The sequence below is a fragment of the Neovison vison genome, chromosome 13 (assembly GCF_020171115.1).
Source record: "Neovison vison isolate M4711 chromosome 13, ASM_NN_V1, whole genome shotgun sequence".
In the NCBI taxonomy this organism is placed as follows: Eukaryota; Metazoa; Chordata; class Mammalia; order Carnivora; family Mustelidae; genus Neogale; species Neogale vison.
Window position 1 is genome coordinate 107,058,644 of NC_058103.1, and position 18,708 is coordinate 107,077,351.

Sequence of the window (18,708 nt, forward strand, 5' to 3'; positions counted from 1 at the left end):
TCCATAAAAAAGGATAGCAACTGTGGAAAGTAACTGTGTTTATTTATTTATTTTTTTTAAAGATTTTGTTTATTTATTTGAGAGAGAGAGAGTGAGAGAGAGAGAGCATGAGTGAGGAGAAGGTCAGAGGGAGAAGCAGACTCCCCATGGAGCTGGGAGCCCGATGCGGGACTCAATCCCAGGACTCCGGGATCATGACCTGAGCCAAAGGCAGTCGTCCAACCAACTGAGCCACCCAGGCGTCCCAGTAACTGTGTTTAAATGTATAGATCTAAATTAGTGATTATAGTACTAAACACTCATCAAAGATAATTATGACTGATTTCATACTAATTAAGGACTACTGCAGTTAAAGAGCAAAAAGACAACTCACAAAATGGGAGAAAATGTCTGCAAATCACTTATCTGATAAGCACCTGGTATCCAGAATATATAAAAAATGCTTACAATTTAACATTAGAAAGACCCAATTTAAAATGGACACAGGACACGCACACAGAGACTTCTTCAAAATAGATATACAAATGGCCAATGAAGACATGAAAAATGCTCAACATCACTGATCATTAGGGAAATCCAAATCAAATGACAATGAGAGACCTCTTTACACCACTAGGATGGCTATAACCAAAATGACAGACAATAATAAGTATTAGGGAGGATGTAGAAAATTAGGAGCCTTATACACTGGTGGTAGGATAGTAAGATGGTGCAGCTGCTATGGAAAAGCCACTTAGTACTTTCTTAAAAATTTAAACAGTTACCACATGACCCAGCAATTCCACTCCTAAATATATATCCAAGAGAACTGAAAATATAAGTCTACACAAAATATATTTTAACATATATGTTAAAAGAAGTATTATTCATAAAAGCTCAAAAGCCCAAATGACCCAGATACCCATAAACTGATAAATCAAGTGTAGGAGACCCATAAAATGAAATATTATTCAGCCATAAAAAAAAAAAAATGAAGTATTGTTATCTGCTACAATGTGGATGAGTCCAGAAAATACTGTGCTGAGTGAAAGAAATGAGTCATGAAGGTCCAAATAGTGACTGCATGATTCCATTTATATGAAATGTCCAGGATAGGCAAACCTATAGAGACTCAAAGCAGATTAATAGTTGCCTGGAAGTGAGCAGCTAGGTGGATAGGGAGTTTCCCTTTGGGATGACAAAATGTTCCAAAATTAGATTGTTATGATAGCTGTACAAATAACTCTATGAATATACTAAAAAAACCACTGAATTCCATACTGGGGTAAGTGAACTGTATAGTATGTGAATCCTATCCTAATTAGGCTTGTAAAAAAAAAATAAAAGAATGGAAAAGTATGGGCGCCTGGGTGGCTCAGTGGGTTAAGCCGCTGCCTTCGGCTCAGGTCATGATCTCAGGGTCCTGGGATCGAGTCCCGCATCGGGCTCTCTGCTCAGCAGGGAGCCTGCTTCCCTCTCTCTCTCTCTGCCTGCCTCTCCGTCTACTTGTGATTTCTCTCTGTCAAATAAATAAATAAAATCTTTAAAAAAAAAAAAAAAAAGAATGGAAAAGTACATTCCATTCTAACACTAATCAAAAGAAAGCTAGTGTGGTTGTAATAACATTAAAGTAAATTTCAGGGCACCTGGGTGGCTCAGTGGGTTAAGCCTCTGCCTTCGGCTCAGGTCATGATCTCAGAGTCCTGGCGATCAAGCCCCACACTGGGCTCTCTGCTCAGCAGGGAGGCTGCTTCTCCCTCTCTCTCTGCCTGCCTCTCTGCCTGCTTGTGCTCTGTCTGTCAAATAAATAATCTTTTAAAAAATAATAAAGTAAATTTCAGAATAAAAAATATTGTGAGAAACATGGAGGGTCATCTAGTAACAATAAAGGAGTCAATTTATCAGGAAGACATAATCATCCTATCCACTTATGTACTTTATAACATAGCTTCAAAATATATGGAGATTTCAACATTCTCCCTCAAATAACTGAAATAACTAAATTAGTAAGGATACAAAATTTGAATACAATAAACTAACTTCATATAATGTTCATTTATAGACCCAGGAACAACAGAACACATATTCTTTCCAAGTAAACACAGAACATTTACCAAGATGGATCATATTCTGAGCCATAAGACAAAACTCAAAAACTGGAAGAGATTCAAGTCGTACAAATTATGGTCTCTGAATACCATGGAATTTGGTTAGAAATCAAATCTCTGGAGAATAAGTGGAATAAGTGGAAACTAAACAGTACACATTTAAATAACTCATGGGGTAAAGGGAAAATAGGAAGTATTTTGAAGTAAATGAAAATGGAAATATGACATATTAAAATGTATGGGCTGTAATTAATTTGGTACCTAAAGGGAAATTTATAACGCTAAATGCCCATGTAGGAAAAAAAGAAAGGTCTCCAACTAGTAACCTCAGCCACCACCTTATGAAACCAGAAAAAGAACAAATGAAATCCCAAGTTAGCAGAAGAAAGGTAATAAAAATGATCAGAGGGTAAAAGAATGAAATAGGAAATAGAAATTGATAGAAAAATCAAAGAAACCAAACAGATAGTAACACGAAGTCAGACTCATTAGAAAAAAAGAGATACTTTACAAGAAGTATCAGGAGAGAGAGAGGAACATCACACAGATTCTGCAGACACTAAAAAGATTAGGGAATATTATGAAACTTGTACCAAAAAATTCAATACCATGATGAAATGAAAATTCTTTAAAAGACACAAAGAACCAAAGCTTACTCAAAAAGAAACAGATAATCTGAACCTGAATAACACTACCTATAATAAATAAACTGAATCTGCAGTTAAAAACTTTTCCACAAAAAAAACTACAGGTCCAGTGAATTCGACCAAATTCTTCCACCAAATTAAAAGGAACAAATGACTTCCAACTTATGCTGTGGCCAGAATAACACTATTACCAAAAATCATACACAATATTGTAAGAAAAGAACTTTATAGACCAATATCCCTCATGAATATATAAAAAATTTTAAACAAAATTATAGCAAATTGAATCCAACAATACTTAAAAAGGATAATAAATCATAACCAAGGGAGTTTTATCCCAGGATTGCAAGGTTGATTTAACATTCAATAATCAAGTGATGCTTTGTCATATTAACAAATTAAAAAATAAAAAAAGAAAGCTTTATGATCTTTTCAACAAACACAGAATAAAACATTTAACAAGGGATGCCTGGGGGGCTCAGACAGGTAACCATATGCCTTCAGCTCAGGTCATGATCCCAGGTCTTGGGATCAAGTCCTACATGGGGCTCTCTGCTTTTCGGGGAGCCTGCCTCTCCCTCTGCCTGCAGGTCCCCTGCTTGTGCGCTCTCTTTCTGAAAATAAATAAATAAAATGTTAAAAAATATTTAACAAACTCAGTATCTGTTCCTGATAAAAGTCCTAAGCAAGCTACAAACAGAAGAGTACTTCCTCAGCCTACCAAAGGGCATTTATGAAAAACCTACAGCTAATAGACTTACTGGCTAAGGACGGACTGACTCCTCCCCTAAGATCAAGAACACAAGAACATCTGCTTTCACCATTTCTATTCAACTTTGTACTGGAGGAGTTAGCAAGTACAATAACCCAAGAAAAAGAAACAAAAGGCATCCATATTGGAATGAACTGACAGTGTTTACAGAAAATAAAACTGTTTATACAGAAAAATCTAATGGAGGCTACAAAAATCTAAAGGAACTAGGGGTGCCTGGGTGGCTCAGTGGGTTAAACCTCTACCTTCGGCTCAGGTCATGATCTCAGGGTCCTGGGATGGAGCCTGCATCAGGCTCTCTACTCAGCAGGGAGCCTGCTTCTGCCTCTTCTCTGTCTGCCTCTCTGCCCACTTGTGATCTCTGTCAAATAAATAAATACAATCTTTTTTTTTTTTAATAAAGATTGTATTTATTTATTTGACAGAGAGAGAGATCACAGGTAGGCAGAGAGGCAGGCAGAGAGAGAGGAAGGAAAGCAGGCTCCCAGCTGAGCAGAGAGCCTGATGCGGGGCTCGATCCCAGGACCCTGGGATCATGACCTGAGCCGAAGGCAGAGGCTTTAACCCACTGAGCCACCCAGGTGCCCCAATAAATACAATCTTAAAAAAAAAAAATCTAATGGATTAAAAGAGTTTAAATAAGGTTGCAGGATAAGATCAATACACAAAATCACCTGTATTTCTAAATACTGGCAATGAACAACCAGAAACTGAAATTAGAAAATATCATTTACAATAGACTAAAAAATCTGAAATACTTAAAAGATAACACTTACGAAAGACTATACAAGACCGGTACCATGAATGCTTGCAGATGGGTGGAAGGTGGAGACTACAAAAGGGTACAAGGAAACTTCTGTGGTTAATGACTGAGATAATGGTTTCACAGGTACATACATAAGACCAAATCTATCATATTGTGTACTTTAATATTTGTAGTTTATTATGTCAATTCTATCTCAACAGAGCTTTAAAAATTGAAACCATGTAAGTACCAGATGAAAACATTAGTGAATTCTTTTATAATTTGGGGATACAGGAAAACTGTCCTAACAATGACAAGAAGACACAAATTCTAGAAACAATAAATATGATAAATTTGATACAGAAATCTTTTTTTAAAAAAAGATTTCATTTATGTATTTGACAGACAGAGATCACAAGTAGGCAGAGAGGCAGGGGGGTGGGGTGGGAGAGGGGGATGCAGGCTTCCTGTGAGCAGAGATCCCGATGCGGGGCTCGATCCCAGGACTCTGAGATCATGACCTGAGTGGAAGGCAGAGGCTTAACCCACTGAGCCACCCAGGTGCCCAGATACAAAAATCTTTCACATGGCCAAAACACACACATACACACACAAATGAGTAAAAATACAAATGACAACCTGGAAAAAGTATCTGCCAACAAAATCACAGACAAAAGGTTAATATCCCCAACATATAAAAGGCTCCTAAGAATGAAGAGATGCATCACCCCGTAGAAAAATGGGTTAGAAATATGAATAAACAATACAGAGAGAAAAAAATACAAGAAACTTTTAACCATATAAAAAGATGATCAAGGGCGCCTGGGTGGCTCAGTGGGTTAAGCCGCTGCCTTCGGCTCAGGTCATGATCTCAGGGTCCTGGGATTGAGCCCCACATCAGGCTCTGTGCTCAGCAGGGAGCCTTCTTCCTCCTCTCTCTCTCTCTGCCTGCCTCTCTGCCTGCTTGTGATCTCTCTCTGTCAAATAAATAAATAAATAATCTTTAAAAAAAAAAAAAAGATGATCAATTTTGTCTATAGCAGAAATACAAATTTAAACTATATTGCGGTCCATTTCTATCTATCAAATTGGCAAAAATCGAAATGCTTGATTACATACCGAGTTGGAGAACTTGTAGGAAAACAGGTACACTAATACCCTATTAGTGGAGATTCAAAATGGCACAGTTTCTAATGAGGGAAATTTGATACTCTCTAGCGAAATAATGAAAGCACATATACCTTTTGGTCCAGATATTTCATTTCTAAGAATCTAGCGTAAAGGCATACTGGCAAAAATATAAAGAGTTGTATGCTCAAGTGGTTTCACCAGGGTACTATTTGTAAGAGAACAATTGAAAATAACTGAAATGTCCATCAATAGGGAATTGATTGAAGATGATTAGTCTGCACAACACAATACAGATGTAAAGAGAAATAAAAATTATGTATAGATTCCTATGGAGAGGTCTGAAGGATACAATGTTGTCTGAAAACTGCAAGGCAGAAAAAAATGTATATTGTATGTTACTATTTATCTAAGGGGTGATATGAATGTCTATACACTCACATTTTTTCCAAAAAAGGATAAGCTATTTAAAACTAAAAGCGTATCTAGATGGAAAGGAAAGGAAATAGAGTAGAGGAGACAGGATTTGTTTTGTGGATTTGAATTCGGAATCCTCTATTTTATAAAACAAAATTCTATTAAAAATAAAGGAATTCCACCACTTGAAAACAAAATGAAGCAAATGCACCTCACTATATGGAACCAGTGGCATAACCACATAGAAAAAAACAATTCTAACTTACTCTTGTAAGTAATCACAGTGTTGATTCCTTTGTTATTTTTCCCCCTTCGTTATTTTGAAACTGTTGAGTGTGTAATATGGGGTAAAGCAAATGAGTAATTATGTTGTTGCTTAAACGGGGACCTTTGGCATTAGAGAAAGGAGAGACATATGTAAGATAAATGAGGTTGAAGAAAAATCCTGTAGGGTAAAATCTGAATTAGATGTATCAGTCTGAACTTAGAATTTATCTGAATTGATATGGATTCATACTGATACCTACAATTCAAACAGACACTCACACACACGCACACACACACACACACACAAAATATCTATATATTCCCTAGTGTGTTCAATAAAAAAAGCCCAGAAACAATTACCAACCCAATAATAATGAACGCCCCTAGCACCCAGATCATGGTCTCTTACTACCAATTTCCTCTACAGGAACCAAAGTTCATGATTTAACATTCAATAATCAGTCACTCAATGACTGACTCCAAGCATGGGAGAGGCAATGTGTAAGACGTAACTTCATACTAGCCTAGCATCATACTAGCAAGGAACATGTCATAAGGATCTGACATGTCAAGTTGAAGGGGCTGCCACCAGCCAAAAATAAGACAACTTGAACAATAAGAATAACTATCAATGTATCAAAAAACATCAAACAAGTTTACTCTATAAGTTTATGAAGATACCAAAAAAAAATCCAAAACCAAGAAAAACCCAAACACCCCTCCAAAAAACCCTAACCGATCATCTATGGAGGACTGTAGGAAACAAATTATTTGGAAAATGATAAATAAAGGGAAAGAATCAAACTTTATCCTGCCTTTTCATTATGAACTCCACCCCAGGGTGCACACCTCAGAATAGCGGTTGAATAGTAATTTCTTTTTATAGAACTATTTCAGTTAACAAATAAAGAAGGAAATGATAAAACATCACTGTTTTATAACTCCTAATGAATTAATAAATCTTGGCAATGATCAAAGGGTGCCATCATCATAAGAAGAGAAATAAGGCTCCATATGCCTCTTGAAGGAAGCACACCTTATCTATGAAATATTCTTTCTTCTAAATTATGGCAGAATATATATAACATAAAATTTACCATCTCAGCTATTTTTAAGTGTAGAATTCAGTAGTGTTAAGTGTACTCATACTGTTGTATAACCCATCTCTGGAACTTTTTCATTTGGTAAAACTGAAACTCTAGGGAGCCTGGGTGGCTCAGTGGGTTAAGCCGCTGCCTTCAGCTCAGGTCATGATCTTAGGGTCCTGGGATCGAGTCCCGCATCGGGCTCTCTGCTCAGCAGGGAGCCTGCTTCTCTCTCTCTCTCTCTCTGCCTGCCTCTCTGTCTACTTGTGATTTCTCTCTGTCAAATAAATAAATAAAATCTTTAAAAAAAAAACAAACAAAACCACACTGAAACTCTATACCCAGTAAACAACAACTCCCCATTGTTCCCTTCCCCTAGTCCCTGACAACCACTTTCTACTTTCTATCTCCATGAATCAGACTACTTTAGGTACCTCATGTAAGTGGAATCATAGAGTATTTGTCCTTTTGTGACTGGCTTATTTCACTTATCCTAATGTGTTCACGGTTCATCAACATTGTAGTGTATATAGAATTTCCTTCTTTTTTAAGCTGAGTAATATTCCACTGTATGTATATACCACTATTTGTTTATCTATCCATCTGTCCATGGACACTTGGGTTGTCTCCACCTTTTGGCTATTGTGAATAATGCTGCTATAAACATGCGTGTACAAATATGTTATACATATTTGTTTATGGTCTATGGTCTATATACAGACCCTGCTTTCAAAAAAAAGCAAACCTGGGTCTGATCAAGTTTCTGTATCTAACTACCTATTCATATTTACAGAAAATAAAGGGGACCAAAAATATAGATCAAATACCACCACTGGATAAACAACCAGCAAAACAGACCTTTCTTTAACAGATAAAGTAGAATGAGGGGGAAAAAAAAAAGGATGGCGGGTAAATCAATAAATTAAAACAGACCTATTAATCAATTGAAAAATATGAATACTATTTAGATCTTGATTTGTACAAATCAAGTATAAAAGTTATAGTTAAAAATCAGGGAAACATGAACACTAGTTGAATATTTCATATGAAGAGAAGGTTAACAATTGTGTAATTATCATAACACTGTGATAATGTCTAAAAAGAATCTGTACCCTTTCGACACACACTGATTTATTTAAGAATGAAGCAACATATCTTGCTCTGCTTCAAAATAATCCAAGAGGTGGGGCTAGAAACTACGTGGGGGGACTGGCAGGTTTACAATGAAATGTAAATGGCCAGGATTTGATAATTACTGATAATCATGTATGATTCTATTAGTTTGAAATTTACCATAATGAAAGTTTAAAATAAAATACAACTTTGATTTATTAATTTCCAAACTGTTCCATGAGGAAACTACCATTATTTTGGTTCTTTCTGTTTTAAAGAAAAGTCTTAAGCCTATGGGAAAAACAACAGCCCTGAAAAACAGTTACAGTCAAAATGATTAGTTACTATGGAAATTATTTTTTAAATTCCTAATACACATTTTAGTTCATTTAACCTAAAACACTGTTTAATAAGGAAATACTCAATATAAAATAATAAATGAGAACCAAATGGGCAAATAATTATATCCAAATTATGATCTTGTTCTTGGGGTGTTTTCGACTATTTGCTTTTTGTCTAAAGATAAAATATTGAGGGAAAAGACAATACTAAACAAAAATAAAACAAAAATAACCCTTAAGCTTTGATTCTAGGTAAACTGAATTCTACATTTATAAACAAAAACTGAACTTAGTACCTTTTCTTAACCCTTAAGTTAGCACTGTTACTAAGAATCAGAACTATAAATTCAATTTAAAGATTTAAATAAAAGGCTTTCTAGAAATATAATTATTTTAATATGAGCTCTTACCTCAAAATGTGAGAACTATATAACTAACAAGTTTATAGAAGGAAAGGTGGTAAGACAGGGAGAAGCTAGTTTTAAAAATCAGAATTATTGGGGCGCCTGGGTGGCTCAGCAGGTTAAAGCCTCTGCCTTCGGCTCAGGTCATGATCCCAGAGTTCTGGGATCAAGCCCCGCATCGGGCTCTCCGCTCAGCGGGGAGCCTGCTTCCTGCTCTCTCTCTCGCTCTCTCTCTGCCTGCCTCTCCGCCTACTTGTGATTTCTGTCAAATAAATAAATAAAATCTTTAAAAAAAAAAAATCAGAATTATTATACCCCTTAGTTTCAGATGTTCAGAATTAAATGGAATTTAAAAGTTAGACATTCAAAAATATAAAAATATTTTAATTCTTTTTGATTTACATCTATGTCAAGTATAAAACCCCACCTGAATTTCTGCCTCTTAGTAAAGGCAGTATCTGAAAATGTATACCAGTCACAGGAATAGCAGTGTTTAATCCTACCTGAAAAAGATCCAAAAGAGGCTTCCAAGAGAGCATTAAGACTGCTGCTCTGTTGATGGTTTTGGGAATTTCAGAATAAAACAGTGTATTTTCTCTGTTCTCACCAGACATAGCTGTAAGAGAAAATAGTCATTTAAAAATTATTTTCAAATAGCAATCTACTTCAATTACAGTCTAAGTAAGTACATAAATCTTTTTTAAAAAGATTTATTTATCCATTTTTACAGAGAGACAGAGGGCATGAGTGTGGGGGAAGGGTAGAGGGAGGAGAGAATCCTCAAGCAGACTCTGCACACAGTGTGTGGAGCTCAACATGTAGCTCAATCCCAGGACCCCAAGATCATGACCTATGCCGAAATCCACAGCTGGTTGCTTAACCGACTGAGCCACCTAGGCGCCACATAACACACTCTACAGGAAGGTTAACAAGTAGGAGATGTACATGCCATTTGTCATGAAAATTTTCTTCAATAAAAACCCAGGTTTCACAGAAAAACGCTCAGGTTTCATTTCACATCTTGGTCCCTCTCAAAACAAACGTAAAAGTGTTAAGATGATATAAGGACAATTGTCATTTTTAGTTTTTTGAAAATTGTTAAGTCTCATACAAGTTTGCAATAGATTTATGAAATTTCAAATGGGGTGCTTTGTGGCAAGAGCAGATGACTAAGTTTCTTTTTTTTTTTTTTCAGAGGCTTTTAAACTACTTATTTAGAAGTATATATAGGTCTAACTGAATTCTAATTTTTCTTCATTATAAATGTCCTATAACCATAGTCTGAAATAAATTTCAGCTGAAAGTATATTCATTAAAACAATTAAAAATTCTGATATGTGATTTGCTAAAAAATCTCTTTGTCCTTTATTGGGGAAGGGGTGAGGTAAATAGGCCTGTACTAAGTAGAAACCAGGCCTATTCTATGAAATCATGTAGTAATTGAATGTGAATATCACAGCAGTGTAGAGTGAGCTACATAAAGAGAAGTAATACAAACTATGATTATGAAGATGTGAACCAAAGAAAACTTGAAGTAAAACGAAGCCCTTCTTCAATAAAAGGTGCTAGAATGGTATCATTTCCAAAAAAACTAGGGAAAGGTGAAGGAAGGAGAAAATAAATCACAAAGGAAGAACAAGGAACTCTCTTGGATAGAACTGATCTTCAGCATAGTGTTTCTGATAATGGCAGAGAAGGTAGTCTGTGGAAGGGTAACTTCCATGTTAGCCCTTGCAGAAGCTGGGGATGAGCCCCCAAATATTCACATCTTCCTTTATTTTCCTAAACTCTTCTTAAACTTTCTTAGTTTGTATTGCCTTTGGAGTAAAAGTTAGATATGAGCTGGAATGCACTTTAGCATTTGCCTTTGTCTTAAATCTATTCTGTATATTCCAGAGTTACTGTGTTCTAGAACTGTCAGGACTGCAGTCACCTATCTACACCACTCATAATTTAACAAAATGTGAACATATCCTCCTTAAGCCTTGTCCTTCTAAGAGTCCTCAGTCCTCAAATATGAAAAAACTGATTCTCATCCATTTTTCAAATGAGAGCTATTCCCCACAATCATTTTAGTTGCCCCTATTAAAACTACTCCTTGCTCCATAACATCCTCCCTGGCTCCATACATGCCCAATAAAAACTTCAAGACATTCTAGGTATGCACACATCAGTTCTATGTACGCACAAAACAAACTTTTCCCATTATTTCTCTCCTGATGACACAATGGAACACACTTTTTGGTGTTCAAAATATATGAAAAATTTTTAAAACAAATGGGGTGCCTGGGCAGCCCAGTCAGTTAAGGCCCTGACTGTTGATTTCAGCTCCGATCATGATCTCAGGGTGGTGAGATCAATCCACCCTCAGGGGGGAGGCTGCTTCTCTCCTCCTCCCTCTCCCTCTGCCCCTCCCTCTACTCTCACGCTCTTATCGTGCACACACACCTACTCTCTCTCTCAAATAAATCAATAAATCTTAAAAAAAATATTTTTGAACAATGGATTTATAAAGAGAAAAAGTATTAACTTCAGAGGAATATAAAAGATTTGAACAGGGGCGCCTGGGTGGCTCAAGCCGCTGCCTTCGGCTCGGGTCATGATCTCAGGGTCCTGGGATCGAGTTCCGCATCGGGCTCTCTGCTCAGTGGGGAGCCTGCTTCCCTTCCTCTCTCTCTCTGCCTGCCTCTCTGCCTACTTGTGATCTCTCCCTCTCTCTCTCTGTCAAATAAATAAATAAATCTTAAAAAAAAAAAAAAAGATTTGAACAAATGAAAAGGCATACAACTATCTTGAAAAGTTCAATATTTTGAAGATTGTCAACTTTCCCTAACTTCTCCAATAAATACAATGTAATCCTACAACAGTATAACTAACATCAGGAGAAAGAAGCTATACAAGCTAATTTTAAGTTCTCACAGAAAAACAACCAAACAAAAATAATCAAGAAAAATGTGATGAAAGGTAACTAGTGCTATCAAATAGTAAAACATACAGAGTAAGGGTAATAGAAGTAGCAGCAGCACAGTATTAGTACTTCATTTAATAGAGCAATGGAACCAAACAGGAAGTCCAAAATATATAAAGATTTTAAGAAATATAATCCTGGAGTTGGGAGAGACTTTCTAATTAGGATGCCAAAACCTATAGAGAAGTACAAATTTAACTATCAAAAGAAAAAAAAATCACAAAGATTATAAATAAGTCACAGAAAAAGAAATACACATGTTGAGGGGCCTGGGCGTCTGCCTTCGGCTCAGGTCACGATCCCAGGGTCCAGGGACTGAGCCCCATGTTGAGCTCCCAGCCAGAGGGAAGGCTGCTTCTCCCTCTCCCCCTCTCCCTGCCTGTGTTCCCTCTCTTGCTGTTTCCCTCTCTGTCAAATAAATAAATAAAATATTTTTAAAAAAAAGAGAGAAATATATACAAATGTCTTTTAAACATGTGAAAAGATGCTCAACCTCACTTGAAATTATAGCGATTAACCTTGTTGGAAGGATAATTTTGCAGTATGAACCAAAATTCAGAATATACACACCTTTTATCTCAGCAGTTCCACTCTTTGGAATTAGTCCTATATGTAAATTCACAAATTCAAAATGATCCAATACAGTGATATTTATCGCCTCATTTTTTGCAACAGGATAACAGAAAAGCCTAAATGCCCCTTATTAGAGGCATTGTTAAGTAAATATGGCACAATTATATAATGGAATAATCTAAGTGGTTAAGAAAATGCATCTGTAATTACTGACAGGGATTAATGCAGAGTATCCCTAAAAAAATACATATGTAGATGAACGAAATAACTTCGGAAGAAAGGAATAAACCTATTTTTAAAAATGTAATAAACAAAGGGCACCTGGGTGCCTTAGTTGGTTAAGAGGCCAACTCTTGATTCTGGCTCTGGTCATGATCTCAGGGTTGTGAGACTGAGTTCGTCCTTGAGTCTGGACAGGCTCAACGTGGAGTCTTCTTGTCCCTCTCCCTCCCCTTCCGCCCTTCCCCTTGCTCACACTCCCTTGCACGCTCTCTCGCACAGTGAGCTCTTTCTCTCTAAAATTAATAAGCAAAATCTTTTTTTTTTTTTAAAGATTTTATTTATTTATTTGACAGAGAGAAATCATAAGTAGATGGAGAGGCAGGCAGAGAGAGAGAGGGAAGCAGGCTCCCTGCTGAGCAGAGAGCCCGATGCGGGACTCGATCCCAGGACCCTGAGATCACGACCTGAGCCGAAGGCAGCGGCTTAACCCACTGAGCCACCCAGGCGCCCCAATAAGCAAAATCTTTAGGAAAAATTTAATAAAGAAAGAACTAAGTCAGTGGCATAATATATTTAATTTAGACAGATCTTAAACCTGGAGTGAATAGGCTCAGGAAAAAGACACCCAAACCAACCTTGGTTGAAAAAAATGAGAACAGCAATGGTCGAGAGTGATTTTATTGTTTGTGTTCTTCATCTGACCGTTCCTAAGGAAAGGTGTTTTGTTCCTTTAAGGGAACATCATTGATTCATTATTTATTCCCCAAAATTGGGAGTACCAATTGTATCTAGATTTTGAAATAAGAAAGCATTTCCTCTCAGAAACTATAACCTCATACTCACCAAGGTAATATATCCTGTCTGAATGAGGCCCATCTGGATCATTCCTCTTCACAAACATAAAATCATGTGGTGCCTTAGCCATCATGTAGCCATGATATTTTCTGGTATCAGCAAGGAGCTTTTTAAGCTGACTCCAGGAATATCGCTCAACGTAAAAGGGCTCCAATTTAGGCTGATCCTGTGATTCAATATTCTCCTCACAATCTGCAGTTTCAAAGATCTCAACACCCAGCTGTTCTGTTTCCATCGCTGCTGCCATGTTGCATTTTCCTAGAAAAATAAGGCACATGAAGTTGTTCACAGATCTGCCTTCTTTTATATTAATGGGCATGACAGTCTGATAGTGCTTCCCCCACCAAAGGGGCAAGAAAAAAAAATGCTCTTCAGCACAGTTGCAATAAAACCTAATAAGAAAAGTAATAGCTCCACCTTCTCTGTGTTCAGTTTAAAAAGGAGATTTTTTTTTTTTTTTTTTAAATTGAGGTCATGTCTATTTCACTGTGACTATAAATCCCTTTAGGAACTTTTATAAAAGGCTGTCCTTACATATCTCTTGCCAAAAATTCCTTTTTTCTTTCCCACACTGGAAGGAAACAGGCCATATGCCAGTTGGCTGCTATGCTCCATCCAAGAGCATGCCAATAGTGAATCTAAATGTGTCAAGGAGTGAAGTGTTTTTGCACTTAAAAAAGTAACACGTTTGATAAATGTTGACTTCAGTTAACAGAAATAATCACAAGCAATTAGAACAGTAATAAAATTGCAGCAAACAATGTACTTGTAATAAGCTTCCTAGGGCACTTACCAAGATAATATAAATACTGTTTCTGTTTAAGTGGAACTCCAAACAACAAAAGATATAACTGCATAACACATTTTTCTTTGGTTTCTGCTCTTGCCTAGATATCACTATCTTCTGACTACTTTTGGTGACTATAAATAATTTATGTAACTATTATTGCAAATTATATAACTTTTACTTTCATGATTAAATGGGAGAAAAAAGATACTATCTTCAAACAGCCTTTTTTTTTTTCTTAAAGATTTTATTTATTTATTCGACAGAGAGAGAGATCACAAGTAGGCAGAGAGGCAGGCAGAGAGAGAGAGGAGGAAGCAGGCTCCCTGCGAGCCCAATGTGGGGCTCGATCCCAGGACCCTGGGATCATGACCTGAGCCGAAGGCAGCGGCTTAACCCACTGAGCCACCCAGGCGCCCTTCAAACAGCTTTAATTAGGTCAAGTTTATGCAAAAAGCATTTAATGTTTGGGGCGCCTGGGTGGCTCAGTGCGTTAAAGCCTCTGCCTTCAGCTTAGGTCATGATCCCAGGGTCCTGGGACAAAGCCCGACATCGGGCTCTCTGCTCTGCAGGGTGCCTGCTTCCTCCTCTCTCTCTCTGCCTCTCTGCCTACTTGTGATCTCTGCCTGTCAAATAAATAAATAAAATCTTTAAAAAAAAAAGCATTTAATGTTTGTACTACTGATATCTGATATAAATCTGAACCCAATTTCCCAGTTCAACCCCAAAACAGTGTCAATATTTCATCTACTAATGATATTTCTTGTCACTTTACAAATTCAGAAAAGGATGTATTTTCTTTTGTCTATTTCAATATTTAAACAACATTTCAGCATTTAAAGCAGCGATGTATCAGAAAAAATAACAAGCACTCTTATGACAAGACACTGTGTGAGATTCTGAAATGCGTTATTTGTGAAACTACCAAAAAGAAGCAACACAAACAAAAATTCTGAAGCAATCCGTGGATTTGGGAGAGAAACAGGTTACATTTATGTAACTACCTCTAGAACAACAATCAATGCATGGTTGTATATTTAATATGATGTCGTTTTTTAAAGCTCAATTTCCCAGGTTAACAAGTGTCCACAGTAACTACCAACCACAGAGAAAGAGTAATTAGCAGGTGGGGGTTGCGAATTAAGTCCACCAGGCTAGCACTATGGCATGCAAAATGATCTGAACTGTGTGGCTAGGCTAGTGTCTTTTTTTATGCTACAGTGAATCATACTATCAGTTTCAATGTAACAGTAGCTAAAGTGACCAGAAAACCCATTCAAGTAGGTATCCAACCTGTAACATTACTATAATTGGGCATTTATCTCCAAGGACCAAAATCCAAATAGCTCAGCAGAGAAAAAGTCATTTGGCTCAACTGCTACTTAGCACACTGATAGTAAGTGGCAGTATAGGACATGGGGGCCTGCCCATCTAAAAGCCAATGGGAGGCCTACTTGCTATCAAATATGTCAGTGGATCTAGTTTGATTCTAACAGAATTTGAGACAACTGAGAGAAAAAGCTATGCAAGCCATACTCATTATCCTCACCTCCCTATTTGTTAAATTTGGAACTTCATGTCCAAACCACTGCTCACAAGAACAAGGCTACGGAATATAACCAGGAAGCTCGGCAGGCAGATTTCACAAGGCTTACTGCCCAGCTTCCTGAGTCACCATCAACTTGACATCTCTCCCATGTGAAAGCTGCATTAGCTCGCACTCATTAATAGCCAATTACCTGCTCTCCCTAAACTGTACTAGGTCTTTGGACTATTTCTGTCTCTCTCCACACACACACATACAAAATTTAACGGTTCAAATGACATTCTACTATTCTACTTACAGTAAATGAATATTCCACGTTTTCTAGGATATTTTAGTAATTTACACAAATGTGTAACAAAATCATTTAAGTTCCAGGATTTCCGTAGCACCATATATTCAAATACATTAACAAAGTTCTAATTTCAAAAATTAAAGAGAATCAGCATACATTTTCAGCACAGTGCATGTGTGTCACTGCCCCACCTACCTCTTCACTTAAGGCCCTTCCCTCGTGCCTACCTGATTGTATTTTCATCTGCTCAGATCTCTTCCACATTCAAAGAGACCTTTTTTCAAGTGACTCAACTTCAAGCACAGATCCCTCTGCTCATCTTGCTCTCTTCTCACAGGAGTCTTTCCTTTTCTCACCATCCAATCCTGCTCACCAGGATAATGAAATAAGATATAAGGCTGTTGATCATTATTGAAATGGATCATATGAGGCCAAAAAGAGTAAATCTAAGGTCCCAAATAGATATTAACACTAGTATAGAAATATTCTTCTTGGTGTAATATATAATGCCTGAATTATTTTGTATCTGTACTTTAGATTATTAAAATTTTATTTTTTTAAAATCCCAGAAATGTATACCCTAAATTTACTCAAAAGGATATCCTGACAATAGTGTAAATCCTGACATCTAGATGTACATTAAAAGGAAAATTACAGAAGAACTTTACAAGGTATAAAAGGCACACAAATGTAACTCAGGTGGGTATTGCAAATCCTCAAAAATGACAGATGATTGATTACTAACATTTATTTCTGTGTGCTTGGCCCTGTTCCTGCTTTCACATTAGTAATACATTTGTATTATTTTACATAATACATATTGAGCTGGTTGGAGACATAGAGTAGACTCAGAGAACAACCAAAAGGAACTATAAAACAAGCCATTTTCATGGAAAGGAAATTAACTTGCATTTAATCATTTTTTTCCTAAGACCAAGAATGTGCTATCCATTTTAAGTGCATTCCACTTTTGCTCCTCTCCTTTTTAGCTGTAGTCTGAAAATAATTGAATTAGGTAACTTTTCCATAAAAGGAAGCATTAAGTTGCTGGAATTCTGGCTTAGTAAAAGAAAAAAAAGGGGGGGGGGAATCTGTGATTACACTTCTACTTCGTTATCAGCTTTAATTCTGGGCTCTCATAGCCCAAGTAGGTGATGGAGAGAGATGTGGAGAGAAAAGCTCAGGGGCAAATGGAAGGAAGACAACGGACTACGATGTCAAGACACTGTCCCATGCACTAAGCCCCTCACTCAGAGAAGCGCATCTTGGTTACAGGATAGCTTCAGAACTCCCCAATCTGGACATACTCAACTGCCATTCTTATTTTTAATCCAAGAGTCAAGCAGTCATCCAGTTGAACACCCCACGCCTCACTGAAGCCTAGCTATTTCACTCTTCAGGGTCCATAGCTAGTTGAGAGGTTCATTATCACTAACTGGGGCAAAGATCTTGAAAGCTATGAATGGGGAAGAAGAGGATAGGTCTAACAGAGAATGTTGAGAATGAGGGGATGCCAAGTCTTAGAAGTCTCAGAAGTGTGTGTGGGGAAAGGTGGGGTGGGAGAAAGAAATGTTATCTATCCTGCCCCCCGGGGAGGGGGGTGAAATAGAATGAGAAGGGGCCGGTGAGCAGGGAGGGAATCGACCTAGAGTGAGGAAGGAAAAGAAGACCGGCTGGGAAATCAGAAAAATCTCAGTCCGAATCCGATCCGCCACAGTCGAACTTGAGGCAGATCCCTTCTGCTCTGCGGGCTTCCGTTTCCTCATCTGCAAGCCCGGGCAATACCCGGCTCCCAACCCCGGCGAGGCTCAATTAACATAACGGACGTGGAAGTCCGGAGGCCAGCACCCAGCGCTCAGGGGGCGCCCAGTGAACGTTGGTGGACTCGGAATCTCGGAGCCTCGGCTTCCTCTTCCGGCAAGCGGAGGCCCCGCCACCAGCTCGGACCCGCGCAGGGCGGCGCGCCGGGTAAACCACAGAGCGGGCTAACCCGGAGAGCGCGCCGGGCGGCTCCTCCGTGAGGCGGAGCGGAGCGGCCGGGCTGGGGCCCAGGCCTCGCGGGCGAAGGGGAAGGAGAGGGGGCGGATACTGCACCTTCCCCCCCGGCCCCGCCCGGAGCGTCCCGACGCGTGCTACGGAGCGGGCCTGCGCCGCTTCATGCCGCGCCGCCTCCACTCCCGACCCCGCTGCGGCGGCTTCCTCGGCGACCGAGCCGGTGGTAACCCAGGCGCAGAACACGGCACTTAAAGGCGGCGGCGGCGGCAGCGGCAGCAGCGGCGGCGGCTGCGCTCCGGTACTTCCGGTTCCTCGCGCCCCGCCCTCCGACCAGCCAAGGCTCGGCAGGGCCAAGAAGGGCGCCGCTCCCTGCTGAGTGGGGTGCTTTGCCACAGTGCAGTCTAGTGGCCGGAGGAACGAACCGGGCGCGGGACAGGGACAGCAGCGGTGGGGGACCGGTGAAA

The 18,708-nt window shown here is 38.5% G+C and overlaps 1 protein-coding gene across 3 annotated transcripts in view; it reads right to left on the reverse strand.

The window, feature by feature from the left end:
* Positions 1 to 18,497, reverse strand: part of DPP8 (dipeptidyl peptidase 8) — a 67,976-nt gene extending 49,479 nt beyond the window's left edge. The window contains exons 1-4 of one of the 3 annotated variants that reach the window (XM_044231521.1): positions 18,344 to 18,497; positions 16,477 to 16,614; positions 13,613 to 13,882; positions 9,510 to 9,622 (exon numbers count right to left, since the gene is read on the reverse strand). In XM_044231521.1, coding sequence (XP_044087456.1) covers positions 9,510 to 9,622; positions 13,613 to 13,882; positions 16,477 to 16,513 — 420 coding nt within the window. In that variant the 5' untranslated portion in view covers positions 16,514 to 16,614; positions 18,344 to 18,497. Of the gene's footprint in view, positions 1 to 9,509; positions 9,623 to 13,612; positions 13,883 to 16,476; positions 18,251 to 18,343 lie in introns of those variants that run through there. The other 2 variants (XM_044231522.1, XM_044231523.1) reach the window with 2 other exon arrangements.
* Between the last annotated feature and the right edge of the window lie 211 nt (positions 18,498 to 18,708).